The 19,796-nt window shown below is 41.9% G+C and overlaps 1 protein-coding gene across 1 annotated transcript in view; it reads right to left on the bottom strand.

The window, feature by feature from the left end:
- Nucleotides 1–285: 285 nt before the first annotated feature.
- LOC142141213 (retinol dehydrogenase 16-like) overlaps nt 286–19,796 on the bottom strand; it is a 62,666-nt gene continuing 43,155 nt past the window's right edge. The window contains exons 3-5 of the mRNA XM_075199435.1: nt 14,345–14,603; nt 1,970–2,133; nt 286–777 (exon numbers count right to left, since the gene is read on the bottom strand). Of these exons, the coding sequence (XP_075055536.1) occupies nt 587–777; nt 1,970–2,133; nt 14,345–14,603 (614 nt within the window). The 3' untranslated portion in view covers nt 286–586. The remainder of the gene's footprint in view (nt 778–1,969; nt 2,134–14,344; nt 14,604–19,796) is intronic.

The following is a 19,796-nucleotide window of genomic DNA, read 5'->3' as shown; positions in this document are numbered from 1 at the left end:
AGCATTAAAGAACTTGATGTCCATGAGCTGGAGGAGATAAAAAAAAATGGAAAGTATAAACTGGTGCATAATCATCTTTCTTTGTGACAAAGTAAGGAACAGAAGCAAATATTAGTATCAGGTCAACAAGAGGCTCTATATGGCCACATTTTAGTGTCAGGTGACACACAGGTCTTTGGCCAGGATGTATTGATGTTTTATTAATGTTCACAATAAGCTAATTTTAAATCATTGTGGACTTGTGTTATATGTGCTGGTGTATACATTAATTTCTGAAATATGTAATTTCATAAGAACTGTTTATTTTACAGGATTGTGCTGTTTGATGTCAAAGTTTTTTCCTGTATGGAATAAAGAACATTGTTTTATCTGGATTTATCATTATTTATTGACTGCAAAGGAGTTGTCCATTCTTATTATAACCAGTTCCACCCATGTACTGACAGCTACATGAGGCCAGGAGTACATCATACCAGGATTTGACGGATTGAGTCCTTAAACATCAGAGATTGGTGTCCTGAGTCCAGGCTAGAGATATTTTTTATATTTTTTTGACAAACTAGCATTTTGTGCCTTTCAGATTATTTTATTGTGTTAGGATCAAATCTGCTAATGCAGTTGGGCAGTAGGAAAGAGGTAGAAAGAAGAGTTTGGCATCCCAGCCAGCAGAGTAGCGTGTCTGTGGGTAGACAGCAGTCAGAGCATGCTCTATACAATCTGTGACTTGTTGAATCTTTGGGTTTAACTTTTCAAGTCCTGTAAGAAATCTGTTGCGATCTGTGACAACAAAGAGTAAATTAGAAACATGGGAATCATAATGGGGTTTAAAAAATGAGATAGATTGACATGTTGTTCATACAAGGTGTTGATAATATCTACGTGTTTTGTCTACACTCCCTCCATAAGTGAACTGAGCCTGTATCAGATCAGGACACATACACAAGGTACTATATGCATTTAGCAAAATACAGCTGAAAGCTGAATAACTTGTTAAGAATATGCCCTCCAGACACTCAGTATTTAATAAATATTCACCCCTACTTTGGTGTAGTAGCTTAAAAGTTACAGTCTGCTGTCTTTGGCTGTAATAATTAAAAATCTGTGGACTGTTTTTGATTGTAGCTTAGAGAAACCACTTCCTCCTGCAGATAGTGATACATATGGGATCCCCCCTTCCACGGGTGTGTGTCCTGCACCTGGCACCACAGAGATTAAAATACTAGTGCAGCATTATATGTGCAATTTTGAATTGTAAACTCAATAAAGGTCCATTAAAAAGATGCAAAACTGTGTGTCGTCAGCCTAGGTGCTGTTTTGTGACATCATCTGCTTGTTTGTGCTATTGCACCCATTTCTATGGCTATTACACATGGATTAATGAATCAACATGGTGTTAACTGCTGGGGTGCTATAGTATACTTTCATTGGGATATCATTTGCACCATTCAGATACAAGTTATATGGGAAAGCACATATGTAGGAGCAAACCTACTAATATAATAAAAAAGGAGCAAATGTAACATAACAAATAAAGACAGCCCCAATATTCCCTCATTCTCATGACTTATTTTATCGCTTGTGCGTGTAGTGTTTTAGTAACAGTTATACTTAAGGGAGTGGTCCAAAAGTGATAGCGGGGAGGATTTTAAAATTACATTTTAACTTTTTCAGGTACACAAATTGCAACTGGTCCTGTAGTTTCTTTAAATGCTACACAAATCATCTACACAGAGGAATTTTACAAAAGAGAAAAGTTGGTGTGTACACATGTTGTGTAAAGTAGTGACATTTGCTCTTTTGAGCCAAACTAAATGCGCTGAGTGTCCGCATATTTTCTGGTGTGTATGTGACCTATAATGAAGTAGGTGTAAGACATTACAGAACTGGGTGAATCAAAGTATTTTCCCTCTTCGTAAATTCAATTTCAAAATGAGCATCACCAGGATATACATGTTTAAAGAACACTTACATGCATCATAGTTTTCTTGCCCATAACTCCTGCGGATGTCTTCTGGGGCCTTCTCCCAAACTTTTTCTAAATATCCTACCAATACGTCTGAATTAGTAATTGGTGTTTTGAAGTAGCCAGGTTCCACGACACAGACCTTCACACCGAATGAGGCCATCTCGCGGCTGTAAGATACAGAAATATTTAAAGAATGCAGTGAGATTCATAGCACTAAGAGGGACCTCTATCTTCATTAATCGCCAATTATTATTTTTTAATTGACAATAGGATGTGATTAATATTTTTGATAACTTAAGATTCACTCATGGCCGATGAAAGAGGAAATCATCATCATCATTTATTTATATAGCGCCAACATATTCCGTAGCGCTTTACAATTGGGGACATAAAAACATAATAAACTAATAAACAAACTGGGTAAAACAGACAAAGAGGTGAGAAGGCCCTGCTCTCAAGCTTACAATCTATTGGACAATGGGAGATTGACACATTAGGTTAAGTCTACATTTTGCATTTTGGCCCAGCCAGGCTGCAAAGGTAAAAGTGACTCATAGGCTAAATGATCCTATCACACAACAATGTTGGTCAGGGGTTAGTTGTCTTGTGTGATATTGTGTAACAGGCGGTAATAGGCTAAGGTAGTGAGGTTAAGAGGGTGGTTGAGGAATATTATAAGCTTGTCTAAAGAGGTAGGTTTTCAGAGAACGCTTGAAAGTTTGTAGACCAGAGGAGAGTCTTATTGTGCGAGGGAGGGAATTCCATAGAGTGGGTGCAGCCTGAAAAAAGTCCTGTAACCGGGAATGGGAGGAAATTAATTTAATTGAAAATAAAGAGAACTTTCAGAGTTTAAGAGATACTTTTATTAGGCAAGTAAGGTTGGTTAGGACAGGAAAATCAAAATAAGGGACAAAGTCTACTACTTAAAGACACTGTAAATAATACATTCTTTTAGTGTACCTGTCGTGTAGTTTTGAAAACATTAATAGTACACCAAGTGTACCAATCCATTAAACATTAGACTGCAACCTGGTCACATGGTGTAAGCATGTGAATTGCTACAGGTATTACAGGTATTGGACTGGAAAACTGAAACATGAATATAAACTCATTAGTGCTGGTACATCCTGCATACTATCTGGAATTGAATGAACCAATTATGAGGTTTTGTGCAAGAGTAAGTCACTTAACTGACTCCTGGTTGATGGTGGTGAAAAATGCTGTCTCAGGCATTGTTCCAGAAATTCCCATAAATGCTCTATTTGGTCAGGTGATCGAGATAGTCATGACATATAACATCAGTGTTAACTAGAGATGCTCACTGACCCCCGTGTTTTGGTTTTGGATCTGGATTACCTTCATGTTTTGGTTTGGTTTTGGCAAAACCACCCTTGCATGTTTTGGTTTTGGTTTTGTTTGGTTTTGTTTTGCAATTTGTTAAAAAATTCCATTTTTGGGCTAAAATAACATAATTTAGGTATTATTTTGTACATACATTATTATTAACCGCACTAACACTAATTTGCAGTCATTTCCATTCAATTTTACATTCAATTTTGACCATCTCCCAGGTCACAATATGCTTTTCATACACTTTCAGCCAAATACTGCAGCAATCTGACTGGATGGTAAGCGACAGAGCAATGACTCAAACACACGACAGTTCCAACCACATCTAGGAAACATTTTTTACAACTGCTCCACCTGTTTCTTGGATAAGGGAGGTAATTCTACAGGTAATACATGGCTACTGTGTTATATAGGTAACACACAAAGAGGAGAGCTCCATTGCTAATTGTCATTGCTGAAATACAAATAGTAGGCCTTACAGGCTTTTCTTCAGACTTTTTGTCAAATTGTACAGTGTTATATAGGTTACACACAAAGAGAAGAGCTCCATTGCTCCATTGCTAATTGACATTGCTGAAATACAAATACTAGGCCTGACAGGCTTTTCTTCTGAATTTGCAGTCAAAGTGTATGGTGTTATCAAAATGGATTCACAGCAGTACACAGAAGAGTAGGAGCACCAAGCAGCTGCTGCCACCAGTCATGATGATAGTAATCCCTCTACGTCATCTGGTAAAGCCTATGTAAAAGTACATAGTGTTTTTAAGTCAGGGAAACAAAAATGTAAAAAAACACCTTCTACCTTGGTCAAGAAAAAAAGACCTGTACTCCAGGCAAAGTTATATGCATAAAAAAATAAAATTTCTAACATGCCATTCTACACACGTAGTGGCGAAGAAAGAATGAGGCCTTCGCCTTTCTCTATGAGTGCGAGTTCTGCAACTGTTACTGAGGCATCTTCCTGTAAGGTCAGTCATGAACAAGCAAGACCTTGTCATTCGGACTCCAAAAGTGGTGCCCAAATACTTTTACGTGTAAAAGCCGAGCTGGAAGAAAACAGTAATGCATTAGAGGAAAATGTATGTTCAGAATCACGATTTTCAATTTTTCGAAAAAAATACGGATCCAAAACCAAAACCAAAACACGAGGGCGGTTTTGCCAAAACCAAAACACGAAGCTAATCCAGATTCAAAACCACTTCACGGGGATCAGTGAGCATCTCTAATCAGAACACTACAGGAATCCAGCTAATCTCAGACACATCACCTGTCTCCCGTCTTTTTCAAAGTCCTTTAAATTTGCCCTTTGGAATGCACGCTCTGTTTGTAACAAAGTTAACTGCAAGACGTCTTCCTCTCAAGCAACCTAAACCTTCTGGCAATAACAAAAACATGGCTTACACAATTGGACACCTCCATTTCACCCACAACTACAGACCTGCAGGCAGACAAGGAGGTGGGGTTGGACCTTTTTATCTCCCCACATTGCACATTCACAGTTTTACCAAATGTCCCGTCAATCATGTTCACATCTTTTGAAGTGCATGCTATTCGGATTTTTAATCCATTTTCTATGCAAGTTGCTGTGCTCTATCGCCCTCCCTGGACCACACCAACAATTTCTTGAACATTTCTCTGCATGGCTCCCTCATTTCTTATCTTCTGACATCCTCACCATCATCATGGTTGATTTCAACATCCCCATTAACATTCCACGTTAAAATTCTGCTTCCAAACTACTCTTTCTAACACATTTTTGTGAGACTTAGGGGTTAATTTGTTATAGGCAATATCTCCACTTTTCATACTGCCGGAAACTCGTAAATTTACCCCCTAGTATCTAAGTGATACTCAAATTGAAACTGTATTACCTTAATACTGTTTCAATTTGAATATAACTTTGATACTAAGGGGTAGATGTACTAAAACTTCTAAAAATTAAAAGTGGAGGTGTTGCCCATAGCAACCATATTCCGGTCATCATTTTCTACAATGTACTAGATAAATGATTGATAGAAACTGATTGGTTGCTATGGTCAACATCTCCATCTCCACTTTAAAAGGTTTAGTAAATCTACCCTTAAGTGTAACAAAATCCAGACAACAGTTATAAATATTTGAAAGACAACAGATAAAACTATCTCAAAAGCAATTTATTAGGAACAATACAAATAAAGGTATTATAAGGTACACTCAGATTTTAATATCACTTTAATTCACAATAACACTTTGTTATTTCACTGTTTTTATTTTAAATAAGAAAAAATGACATTCAGAGACTGTTAGTGCACCATATTAAAGCTAATTCTTTTCTCTCAATTTCTGTAATTCATCTAATTTGACAGGTAGCACCACAATAAAAATTAACACATAATAAATATATAATGGTAACTGCAAAGGCAGAAACAAGTGGATAATAAACATATAATTTGATTATTGAGTAATAATTTCTTCACACAGAACTTGTGTCCCAATATTTTCTATCAAGCTTTAAAGAATTCCTCAACTACCCTCTGAACTTCCCTAGATCACCCTTTGACCAACATTTCTGTGTGACTGGATCATATATCCCACTAAGCACTTTTTACCTCTGCATTGTGGTTTGACCAATATGCAAAATGTAGCACTTACCTTCATGTATTAAACTCACATTGTCCCATTGATTGTAAACTTGCAAGCAAGGCCTTCTTACCTCTCTGTTTGTCTGTATTATCCAGAGTGTTTTATTACTGTGTTTGTTCCAATTGTAAACCGCTACGGAATTTGCTGGCGCTATATAAATAGATGATGATGATGATGATGATGCGCATCAAACTATTGGACAAAAACACGTTTTGGATGGGTCTTAATTCTTAGGGGAAAAATGTTATCAAGATGTGGGTTTAAAAAAAGTGGAGATGTTGCCTATAGCAACCAATCAGATTCTAGTTATCATTTATTTAGCACATTCTACAAAATGACAGCTAGAATCTGATTGGTTGCTATAGGCAACAACTTCACTTTTTCAAACCTGCAGCTTGATAAATTTACCCCTTAGTGTAGTGGAAGTTTATATGCAATACCGTAGCAGGTAGATAGGAGGCGGTAGCCAAATTTGGAGCCGATGGTCACGCACAGGCCAATTCAGGGGTCCGTAGCAGTCAGAGTAGTCAGGAACAGGCCAAAGGGTCAGGGCTGGCAGCGAGCAGGGATATCCAAAGAACAGACCAAAGTTCAGGGCAATCAGAGTACACACAGGGTCCAGAAACAAACCAGGGGTCACAACAGGAGTCAATCAATAATTCGGCAAAGTATCCACAGGAGCACAGAACAGGTCAGTAAATTCACCAATGCTATAACCGGCATGGAGGATAAGCCCTCTCAGCCTTAAGAACAAGAATTGACCAATCAGGAGTTAGGGGCTTGGTGTCATAACTGGCCCCCCAGGATGTGTTTAATTAATTTATTCTATTTGCGCACGGCTGCCACAGATGCTGGGACACTGTGCTGATTGTAGAAGTGGCCAGGAGCTCCCGGAAGTGACGTCCGGGATGCAGGAGGAAGCGGCCTGATAAGAGTTGCAGCTAGCAACAACATTCAGGGGATGAGTCATAGCTAGAGATGGGCGGGTCCGGTTCTCCGAGAACCGAACCCACCCGAACTTTGGGTATCCGAGTACCGAGCTGAGCAGCTCGGTACTCTCCCGCCCATTCCGAATCCAAATCGAGGCCGATCGTCATTGTGACGTCGTCGGATCTCGGGACTCGGTTCTCGCGATACTTCAACTTTATAAATACACGCCTCCACAGCAATCCATCGCCATTTGACAGAGGGAGAGAGCAGGGTGTAGTCATAGGCTAATTAGAGCAGGGACAGAGAATACCATATTGTTCTTGCAATTGCTCTAACCAAAATCGCTAGTGCAGAGAGGAGGATAGAGGTTTATTATTTTTTCTTCATATTTGGCACTCCCCAGCGCTTTTGGGGTGTCCCCCATAATTGTGCATTAATATTTCTGGCTGTCAAAAGTCATATCTGTCAGCAGTATCTACTAAATAATTTGTAGCACACCTCAGTGTTTTTGGGGTGTCCTCCCTAATTGTGCATTAATATTTCTGGCTGTCAAAAGTCATATCTGTCAGCAGTATCTACTCAATAATTTTTAGCACTCCTCAGTGTTTTTGGGGTGTCCTCCCTAATTGTGCATTAATATTTCTGGCTGTCAAAAGTCATATCTGTCAGCAGTATCTACTAAATAATTTGTAGCACACCTCAGTGTTTTTGGGGTGTCCTCCCTAATTGTGCATTAATATTTCTGGCTGTCAAAAGTCATATCTGTCAGCAGTATCTACTCAATAATTTTTAGCACTCCTCAGTGTTTTTGGGGTGTCCTCCCTAATTGTGCATTAATATTTCTGGCTGTCAAAAGTCATATCTGTCAGCAGTATCTACTCAATAATTTTTAGCACTCCTCAGTGTTTTTGGGGTGTCCTCCCTAATTGTGCATTAATATTTCTGGCTGTCAAAAGTCATATCTGTCAGCAGTATCTACTCAATAATTTTTAGCACACCTCAGTGTTTTTGGGGTGTCCTCCCTAATTGTGCATTAATATTTCTGGCTGTCAAAAGTCATATCTGTCAGCAGTATCTACTCAATAATTTTTAGCACTCCTCAGTGTTTTTGGGGTGTCCTCCCTAATTGTGCATTAATATTTCTGGCTGTCAAAAGTCATATCTGTCAGCAGTATCTACTCAATAATTTTTAGCACTCCTCAGTGTTTTTGGGGTGTCCTCCCTAATTGTGCATTAATATTTCTGGCTGTCAAAAGTCATATCTGTCAGCAGTATCTACTCAATAATTTTTAGCACTCCTCAGTGTTTTTGGGGTGTCCTCCCTAATTGTGCATTAATATTTCTGGCTGTCAAAAGTCATATCTGTCAGCAGTATCTACTCAATAATTTTTAGCACTCCTCAGTGTTTTTGGGGTGTCCTCCCTAATTGTGCATTAATATTTCTGGCTGTCAAAAGTCATATCTGTCAGCAGTATCTACTCAATAATTTTTAGCACTCCTCAGTGTTTTTGGGGTGTCCTCCCTAATTGTGCATTAATATTTCTGGCTGTCAAAAGTCATATCTGTCAGCAGTATCTACTCAATAATTTTTAGCACACCTCAGTGTTTTTGGGGTGTCCTCCCTAATTGTGCATTAATATTTCTGGCTGTCAAAAGTCATATCTGTCAGCAGTATCTACTCAATAATTTTTAGCACTCCTCAGTGTTTTTGGGGTGTCCTCCCTAATTGTGCATTAATATTTCTGGCTGTCAAAAGTCATATCTGTCAGCAGTATCTACTCAATAATTTTTAGCACTCCTCAGTGTTTTTGGGGTGTCCTCCCTAATTGTGCATTAATATTTCTGGCTGTCAAAAGTCATATCTGTCAGCAGTATCTACTCAATAATTTTTAGCACTCCTCAGTGTTTTTGGGGTGTCCTCCCTAATTGTGCATTAATATTTCTGGCTGTCAAAAGTCATATCTGTCAGCAGTATCTACTCAATAATTTTTAGCACTCCTCAGTGGTTTGCGCTCAGAATGGATTCAAAGCAGTCCACATATGATCTAAATGAGCAACCAGGTTCTGTCACCAGTCCTGATGTTAGTGTTCCCAGTACGTCATCTGGCCAAGGCGATGTCAAACAACAGAGTGTTTTCAAATTAGTGCAAAAAACAAAAACCAAAAAAAATTTTTACTGTATTGAAGCGAAAAAGAAGTGTAACTGAGCAAAAGTTAAGTGACGATAAAAAAAAAATTGCAAGCATGCCATTCTACACACGCAGTGGCAAAGAGAGAATGAGGCCTTCACCTTTGGCTATTAGTGGCAGATCCCAAAAAGTTACCCAGGCTACAATTGGTGCACAACTACTGTTACGCGTCAAAGCTGAGCTGCAAGATACCAGTGAGGCATTACAGGAGAATATTTGCTCTGATTCACAAATGACAACAATCCCTGTGGAGAGTCCATCCAACAGTGGGATGTCTAATCGTGAGCATTCTGCTGATGTGTGCCTTAATAGCCCGAGTGTAGCCGGTGATACCCAAATTGAGGATGCCACTTTGGAATTAGAAGAGGATGAGGGGGAGATTTGTGTAGGCGACGAGGGCGCTAATGAGGATGTTGATGAGGATGAGGTTGTTTGTGTAAGTCCTGCACCAGTGGCAGCAGTTCTGGCACGTGACAAGAAAAAGGCCATTGTCATGCCTGGGCATAAAACAAAAAAATCCACTTCTTATGTGTGGAATTATTTCTACCCAAATCCAGACAACAATTGTATAGCCATTTGTAGTGTATGTGAAGCCACAGTCAGTCGAGGGAGGGACCTTAACCATCTTGGAACCTCGTCTATGTTACGCCATTTAACGAGAGTTCATGGCAAAGTGTTGGGAAAAGCTGAAAGTTCTTCCCAAAAGAATACAAGCACTCCCTCATCAGCTAAGACCCTCCGCTCACCGACATACCGACGGCTACAAAATACACCCACCACACCATCCTCATCAATATCCTCAGTAGCGCTCGGAGTTAGCCCGGCATCCCACTTAAGGCTGGATGACTCCGGCACTATTATTGATTCCTCTGAAGAAAGCGTTAGTCCTGCTGCTGCTGTTGCTGCTGCTGGGGGTGAATCGTCATCCCAGAGGCAGGTGAATAAAATGAGCAGTCCTACATTTCAGCAATTAACTGTGAAACAATCATTTGCGAGGGGAAGCAAATATGACAGCAGTCACCCAGTCGCCAAGCGAATCACAGACGCCATGGCTGCAATGTTAGTGTTAGATCTGCGTCCAATCTCCACAATAAACGCAGCTGGTTTTTCACAGTTAATTGAGGTTTTGTGTCCGCGTTACAGAATTCCATCGCGACACCATTTCTCCCGTAAAGCTATTCCACAACTATACCAAAAAGTGTGTAAAAATGTAGAGATTGCGCTGAAAAATGCCATTCTGCCCACTGTTCACTTAACCACAGATATGTGGACAAGTGGAAGTGGCCAAACCAAAGACTATATGACTGTGACAGCCCACTGGGTTGGTCATTCACCTTCACCAGCAGGAACAGCAGCAGCATGTACACCACTACGTAACATTTGTCACAGGCAGGCCACTCTTTGTATCACCGGCTTCACTAACAGGCATACGGCTGACAATTTGTTACGCAAACTGAGAGATGTGATTGATGCATGGCTTATACCACTCGGACTCTCCCCAGGGTATGTCATTTCAGATAACGCCAACAATATAGTGCGAGCATTACAGCTGGGTGATTTCCAACATATTCCCTGTTTTGCTCACACCATCAACTTGGTGGTGCAGAGCTTCCTACGAAATAACCGTGAGGTGCAGGAGATGCTTTCGGTGGCCCGTAAAATTTCAGGCCATTTCAGGCATTCAGCCACAGCATGTAGGAGATTACAGCAGCTCCAAGAGCAGTTTAACTTGCCCTGCCACCAACTTAAGCAAGAGGTGGTAACTCGGTGGAATTCCACCCTGTACATGCTTCAGAGGATGGAGGAACAGCGCAAAGCCATCCAAGCATATTGCACAAGTCATGACATTGGGAAAGGAGGGGGGATGTATTTCACTCTTGCACAGTGGGGAATCCTTTCAGTGCTGTGCAAGGTGCTGAAACCATTTGAAGTTGTGACATGTGAGGTCAGTGCAGACTCTGCTAGTTTGAGCCAAGTCATTCCTTTAATTAGACTATTGGAAAAGCAGCTTGAGAAAATGAAGGAGGAGCTGAAAGCAAGCAATTCAGCAAAGTATGTTGGCCTTGTCGATCAAGTACTTAATTCGCTTCACAATGATCCTCGAGTTATTAAGATCTTGAACTCGGATCAGTACGTTTTGGCCACTGTGCTTGATCCAAGGTTTAAAACCTACATTGAGTCTTTACTTGTAAATGAGCGAGATGTGAACTTTTGCAAGGAGCTATTGCTCAGCAAGTTGGCCGCTGAACTGGGCCTCGGCTTGACGACGTGTCCTCCTTCACTTTCTCAAGCTGTTGCTCGTAAAAAATTAAATTTCCAAAAAAGAAGCAGGGAAGACACAGGGGGCAGACGAGAACAATTTAACATCTGGGCTGGTTTGAAGGATTTTTCAAAAAAATGTGTCACTTTGCCCATAAGTCCATCCAATATGAGTATAAACATGCAAAGGATGGTGGAGGATTACTTTCAAGAGGTAGTTGATATGGAAATGTCAGACAGTCCCTTTCCTTACTGGGAAGAAAAGCAGGCCATTTGGAAACCCATGTACAAACTTGCTTTGCAATACCTAAGCTGCCCACCCTCCAGTGTGTACTCTGAACGAGTGTTCAGCACCGCAGGGAACTTAGTCAGTGATCGTCGTAGAAGGTTACTTCCCAAAAATGTGGAGAAAATGATGTTTATAAAAATGAACTACATCTTCCACGAGGAAGGCCTTCACCATCCAAGACATCCAAGCACTGACTGTTCTCTAATGGCGGATTCAAGCGGCGATGAATTGATAGTCTGTGATGATGACGTACACACTGATGAGGGTGAGGATGAAGCTGAAGATGATGCCGATAACATCTTTTTAAAACTTTCTATGTAAGTGTAGGGTGCAATCTACCCCCAAAGAGGAAAGGGACTTGTGGCATTTCCATATCACATACCATCTTGAAAGGCTGCTGTTAGGGCAATTTATCCTTAAGGGTAGGGTGTCATAGACAGAGTGACCCTAAACTGGCTTTGTCCATTTTTCATAATATTGTACAGTCTATAATGGCTGAATTTTTTAGTATTTTATACAAGTGGAGGGGGGCCTAGAGAGACAGAAACCAAACTGGCTTTCTCCATGTCAATTAATATTGTACAGTCTATAATGGCTGAATTTTTTAGTATTTTATACAAGTGGAGGGGGGCCTAGAGAGACAGAAACCAAACTGGCTTTCTCCATGTCAATTAATATTGTACAGTCTATAATGGCTGAATTTTTTGCTATTTTATACAAGTGGAGGGGGGCCTTGAGAGACAGAAACCAAACTGGCTTTTTCCATTTCTTTACATATTTAACTATAAGTGTAGGGTGTAATATACATTCAAAGACGATGGCTGCATTGCCAATATGCATAGATGGAGAGGAAGACAATCTGTTTTGTGTGTAGAATAGGCCTACCAACGAAGAATTAAACTGTTTTTTTGGATGATTTATTACCTCAACAATTAGATTACTTGTCTCTAAAACAGTTGGAGCACTAAATTGGGTTAATTTAGGCCCAAAAACATGGATTTTCCCAAAAAATAGCAAAACAAAACCAAACAAAACCAAAACCAAAACCAAAACACGCAATGGCGGTTTTGCAAAACCAAAACCAAAACCAAAACACGACGGTAATCCAGATCCAAAACCGAATCCAAAACCAAAACACGGGGGTCAGTGACCATCTCTAGTCATAGCCCCCTTTGCACAATTGAACTCACAACTATGCATTATCAGGTGTTATGAGCATTTTATGTACTTACTCTCAATTTAAAAACACATATATGTATGGCCCAAATATATGGGACTCTCATTGTTTAGAGTTAGGACCACCCTATTAGCAGGCTTAGTGGCTTTAACATACATTTGCAAATGTGTGCAACTAAGACTTTTGCATTTTTATTTACAGTAGAAATGTCAGGTCTTTTGCTGGCTATAGCAGTGTGCTGGGGGATCTTTCTGTATTATTGGGAACCAGTACAGGTTGTTTATCCTGCCTGCAGCTGGTTTTTACTATAATACAGCCTTCCTATACTCATGATCATCCTGTTTTAGTTGCAATCGACCCAAGCTATCTAGCGTTGAACCTGGTTGAGGAATTTGGGGGGCATGTTGTCTAATTATAATTATTTATCAAATTATTTCTTTAGTGTGTGAAGCTTGTCCTATTCATCTCAATAGGTCATTCATTTCAATTAGGTGTTTACATACATGTAGCATACAGTATGTGCTGGAAACCCTATTTAAAAGAGCTCTCCCTGCCATTGTGAAAACCAGCCCAAACAGACCTGTGTAAAGTTGGATGTACATTATTTGCATAAAATACGTATGTCTGTACTGTTCATGTGCACAATAAATGTGTATGCGTATATATGTATGCAGGTTTTATTGCATCTTACACTACAACCGCTTACGAATGGAGAAGCGGAATGGGGGTGGGAAGGGGCAGGCGAGTGTAGGCCAAGTACATTAAGGGCATGTTCATTTAATTGTGACTGATGTAGACCTAGATGCGGACACATATATACCTGTTAAGTGCCACACATCTTATGGATGCTGGAGGGTGGGGCAATGATGAAATCATGAATGATCCAACGGCTGATTTTGAAGTGTCCCTCCAATTGATTGTACTAAATACATTAGTGTGGCTGCTATATTATTTGAAAATGCTTCTGTAGTGTAGTAAAGCTGGAAGTATCATGATTGAAGAAATGCACAGTAATGTGGTTTTTCATGCGTGTAATTTTTCCTGCTAATGTTCGGGAGGAAAAGCGTCCAACTCTAAATGTTCACCCTGGTGCGCTTTATAATTCCCCTCCAGATAATGCTCAACAATGGACCAGTATTGACATTTTGCAGACGATACTGTAAGTGTCTCCAACAAGTTATGATTACTATCAAGATTGATTTTTGGGTCTGACTTCACTTTAAGACAGTTGTAGGGCTTTTAATTAACGTGGTGCAAATATGTGCAATAACCCCTAGCACCCATACATAATCTAGATTAAATTAGATAAATGACAGCACTTTACTATTTGCACAATGAGGGACACTTATTAAAACTGTTCTACAAGTTGCTGTATAGAAAAGAAGACATTGCCCACAGAAATTAGATTTTAGCTGTTATTTTTCCAGTGCAATTTACAAAACGGAAACAGACAACTCAGTTCTATGGCAACACCACTCTCTCTAAATAGTTATTCAATCAATTTTCATAAATGTTTATTTAATAATATTGTGTATTCTGTTATAGATATAAATATTACTTACCGGAGACTGTCCGAGAATGATTCCACTCCATATTTAGAGATGCAGTATCCACCTCCACAGAGCGCTAATCTCCCACAAACGCTTGAAATGTTGACCACTCGACCCTGGGCTCTGCGGATCAGGGGCAGCAACTTGAGTGTAACATCTATCGTTCCCAGTAGGTTCACGTTCAATATTTTTATAAAGTCCTCTTTGGTCAGCCACTCATTGGGAGCAGTAGGGATAGCTATCCCTGCATTATTCACCACACCCCACAGTCCTGTATAAAAGATAGTGGAGATCAGATAAACTTCAAGAAATGTTGTAGAATTTGGAATTTCTTGTTTCTGGACATTCAAATATCTCTAGTCTTGACAGTGAATTGCAATGTATGTGTAAAATTGCACCAATAATCCATCAAAGTTAAGATTAACACATTAATATCATAGATTAATATAATGTCATGAACCAAAGAGTTTATATCATGAAAATGGAATAAATTACTCCCGGTTTATTAACAAATTGGTTATAAAACGTATCCCACTTCTTTGGCATTTTCACATATGGATCTATTTGGGAATACCTCTGATTAGCAAAAAATACTTTGGAATGTTAAATAAAAATCAGAAAACAAAATTCATGAATACTTATGTAAAACAGTTGTCATTTTTAAAAGATATACTTAAATAAACCCCAGTGTAATCAGTTGTCTTAGTCGCATAACTAATTGATTATTTTGTTTTAAACAAAGCTCTCTGATGAGAATCAAAAAACATTGAAAGCAAATTCAAAATCAAAAGGGTGTTGGAAAGCAGCAATTAGGAAAAGGATATAAGAAGATATTACATACTTTTAATCTCTAGGTGTACTGCCATCATGAATAGACGGAGGGAATATAGCCCAACTGTATAATTATCTATAACAGGCCAATCTTTAAAACTGGGAATGATTGAGAAGGGCACTTGTTTGTAGCACACATTTGACTCACCATTACTTAATAGATCGGGGCCCCTTAGCTTAATTTAATCAAAAGTGCCGCCACCGGGGTGTCATGCGATCGGTGGCGGGATCAGAGGATTCACCAGGAATACCTGCTCTGATGTCCAGGAAAAGGAAAATGAGCCTGTCCTGACATTCGTGTTGCCTTCCGGAGGAATTCCATTCAAGTTCACTGTAGCATCCTCTTCCAGAATTTTCCTACATTTTGACCAAGGGCGGGCTGGCTCGGGGGGCATCTGGGCCGCTCAGAGTGACCGCTGTTTGGGCAGCACAGGCGGCCGCATCACATGACACGCGATGCGGCCGCGTCATCGCGGCCGCATCGCGTGTCATGTGATGTGGCCGCCTGTGCGCCCCCCGGGCTGCTTGTTGTCAGCCCGTGCCTGATTTTGACTGAAGGGACAGTGAGCTGTATTTGGGACACAAACTAGCTTGAGATCTCCCGGTTACAGTGAGCTCTTTGTGGAGGCATGTGGAAGCTGAAAGTACTAGTGGCCATGGTGGCACTGATAGTGCGCTAATGCTTACACTGCTAAGAGAACGGAAAACCAGGTAAAGGTACAAGAGCCCAGTTACCTGTGAAGTGTGTTGCCCACCTGAACAGAGAGAGAGAGAGAGGCCAGGTGATGGGGAAAGAGATAGTGCAGGTCAAGAGACACAGGGGCAGGGTGCTGTATTTGGGACACAAGCTAGCCGATATCTCCCAGTTACAGTAAGCTCTATCCCATAGATTGTAAGCTTGCAAGCAGGGTTCTCTTCCCTCTCTGTCTGTATGTATTACCTAGTATTGTTTTTGAATGTTTGTTCCCAATTGTAAAGCGCTACGGAATTTGCTGGCGGTATATAAATACATGATGATGATGATGATGATGATGTGAAGGCATGTGGAAGCTGAGAGTACTGATGGGCATGCTGGCACTGATAGTGTGCTAATTCTGACACTCCTAAGAGAACGCAGAAAAAGGAAAACTGAGAAAAGGAGAAAGTGCCCAGGTACTTGTGAAGTGTGTTGCCCACCTGAACAGAGAAAGAGAGAGGCCAGGTGTTGGTTAAAGAGACCAAGGACTGACTTGGGTGGGGGGGCAGAGGGGTATCTACCTCCTGGGCCAGTCCCATACTGGGCTACTTTGGGCTGGGATACTGGGCTACCTGCAAATTTTTCCATAAAAATATTTTTAATAGGCTGCTGAGCTGAATTTTGCTCCCTGGGCTTTCAGCCCCTGACAGAGACAGTCTAGGTCAAGAGACAGAGGATCAATTCCCAAGACAAGTAAATGTCAGCTCTGATGTACTGCTATGAACCACTGTCAACTATATTTACCATGTGCAACTAAGCAAAATGCTTAAGGAGAAAATAAAGGAGTGTGATTTACTTTGGAGGGACTGGTGACAATTCTTTCAACAACTCTGTTTGTACTGCTCTACTAGACCTATGTCATTTCAACTACTAAAACTAGTATGTGGAGAGGCCCTTAAAACTCCACAGAGCCTGAGAAAAGGGAAGAAATAACTGAGCTAGCCTGAAACAAACCAGAGCAATAGGCAGGTGCATGTGTGAAAAGCGCATACATCACAGTACACCGATGTAAAAGGAGCTACAAAATGGCTGCCAAACATGGGGGGCATAATTATTTTCTGGAAGTATGAGAGCCTCCAGGAAAGGTTACGACTTGAGACACAGTATTGTTGATCTAGTGCATCCAGAAGAAACAACATCTCTGTAGCCCCCTGTGACTGTGTAGTGTTGAGGTACATGGTTAAGGCAGTGCATCTCCTTCTCTAGCCCTGGCTAGCTCCTGGGCATACATATACATGACTAGAGGGTGCCTGCACATGCAGATAAGTTTTAATAACTCTCTTAGAAGATGTTGGGACACCACTTGGTGGTGCAGTGCAATCAGACATCTCAATAATTTGGGTACCAGACCATCTCTATATTGCAAAATAAATGTGTTTTTTACACTCCTTTTTCACTCCAGCAAAATTCTTAAATGGTTGCAGTGATAAAGTAAATATAGTTCATTTATACATCTCCTGACCCTCTGCACAGTTCTTAACAGCTACATGGACAGAATATTATGGGGCAGTCACATTTAAAATGGTAGCTCACCCTCATCTCTCACAGTACTGTTCACTCAACCCTCTCTGTGGGGGTATTGCCTCTCACCCCTCCTCTGCGGGAGTATTGTCTCTCACCCCACTTCTGCAGGGGTATTGTCTCTTACCACTCCTGTGCGGGGGTAATATCTCTGAGTTGGACAGGGGCTCCCTGTGTGCTGCTCAGCTGCCACCTCACACCTTCCTCTGTGGGGGTGACACTTTACATATTTCTCTCTCAGCCCCTTCAATGTATGCTGCCTCTCCTTTTTTATTATTGTGCCACATTCTGAGGTAATTTAACTCTCAAATCTGTCCCATGTGATGAGTATTCTGTCTGTGATGTTGTACTATGGCTTCTAGTGGCAGCATATGATGGACCAGCTCCCCAGATTACAAGGGGGATCCCAGGACCTTGTCCCCTCCGTCCTGGGTCCTTGGCTGTCACTCTCTCCTCAGACACCACTTTTCAGCTCACACCAGCCTTATGTTGCTGAGCAACATTCCTGGTGCGTCTCCTCTGGGTCATAGGGCCGGGCTACACATCCAGTCACTGGGAGGTTTGAATAACAACACCAGAGGAGGTGTTACATCTGCATATTTCAACCTCAACAGAAATTCCCCTCAGGGTGATGCCTACCAACTTGGTTTATCAAGCATGAGACTTCGTGACTGTGGTGAATTACAGTATTTCATTAGTATCAAAGTGGACTGCTGCAAGGGAAAACCTTTTAGAAGTATTTCAAAGATTTATGGCCAGTAGCAGTATGATGGGGAAAATATGAACATAGAGGATTTGGGGAGGGAGGTGAATATGCCCCAGCAAAGTAGGTTCATGTACTGTACATTTTCTTCCTCTCAGACATTGAAAACAGGTTTTAGGACTGGCATTGTGCCACCCTCTGCCTTCAGGGACAATGTGCCACTCGAGTGAAAGGGGAGAGCAACTATGAGCAGGTGGGGGGGATGTCCGAGTGCCCAAAATGCAGCAGGGAAAATAGGGCCCCAGTTCTCGTGTGTCGGGAACTTGTTATGCTGTAAGGAAAAGGGGAAAATATGGGAGGGGAAGCTCCACAAGGTGAGTGCACCACGGGAACAGCCCTCGCCGTGCTATACTCACGGAAGCGGGGCTACGAGGGTGACTCCCTCTATCCCTGCTGCTCCAGGGGTTCTCACTTGCAGGGGTCTTCCGAAGACCTTGTCTGACAACCAATGCTTGCAAAACAAGGGAGACCAAGCACGTAGAACAATTTCTTCCCCAACACCCCAGGTACTCACCGAATCCTGAGGGACCACTACGAGACGCACTGTACCTTTCTTCTCCTCGAACGGAATCCTCCCACTCACATGTGCTCGGCTGCCCGGGTCTACTGGAACTCTGTCACCCCCACAGGCCTCCGCCCATGGCCCGAGCACCGGCGTTTAAGCCCGCCTTGTCTTGGGGCTCTCGACTTTAGGTGCCCTTTCGGATGGGTAGAGGGGCTTTGTAAGTCACTCTTAGTAACTTATCCACTTAGCTATCAAGTGACCAAGTGTCCCCTATGCTACCGAGGGACATAGCTTTCTGCTAAATCAGGGCCTATAGCCTACTACCTGCTATAAGGGCCAACTGCCCTGCTAACCACCAGGACCTACTGTCTCTCAAACCACAAGGACCCAATGTCCTCTCCACAACTACAGGACTGCCGCCCTGCTACTCTGTCAGAATTCTAGCACCCCACTAACTTAGAGGCATGCGCCTCTCTACACTGAAGGACCTTGCGCCCTGCTACACTCAAGGGCATTGCGCCCTGCTGCACCCAAGGGTCTTGCGCCCTGCTACAACTACCTGTTGGGCCTTGTGCCCAAATGCTATCACTGGGGCCTTGTGCCCCCCTCTCCCTACCTATGGGGCTTTGTGCCCTCCTGTCTCTAACTATGGGGCCTTGTGCCCAAAAGAACCCTACCTAGGTCCTATCTGCAGACGGGCCTTGTACCCCCTTCCTGAGCCCCAGGCCTAATACCTGAATTACCCCGGGCCTTGTGCCCGACCTAACTGAGTCTTTATACTAACCTGCTCCGCACAGGTCTCTCAACTTGCCCCGACGTCCCCCCCTGGTCTTCTAGACCCTCCAGCAGGCGACGCCTCTTCTCTGCTTCGGCGTTTGTGTCCCCGCTGTCTTCTTGGTGGAGGTGCTCTTAGCCCCTACAAGGTCTCCCCGCCGGCGAGCTCTTCTCTGACTTGATCCCGGCATCTTCTTTCTTCATTCTGGTGGGCTTCTCTTATGGCATCTTCTTTTCTTCTGCTGCTGCTCCTGCAACGTCCATCTAGCGACGCCATTGGACATCACCGCGAGCCCTGACTGGTTCTTGATGTGCCTAAAGTTCAAATGGTCGG

The sequence above is a fragment of the Mixophyes fleayi genome, chromosome 2 (assembly GCF_038048845.1).
Source record: "Mixophyes fleayi isolate aMixFle1 chromosome 2, aMixFle1.hap1, whole genome shotgun sequence".
In the NCBI taxonomy this organism is placed as follows: domain Eukaryota; kingdom Metazoa; phylum Chordata; class Amphibia; order Anura; family Limnodynastidae; genus Mixophyes; species Mixophyes fleayi.
This window is presented reverse-complemented; position numbering and strand designations above follow the sequence as displayed.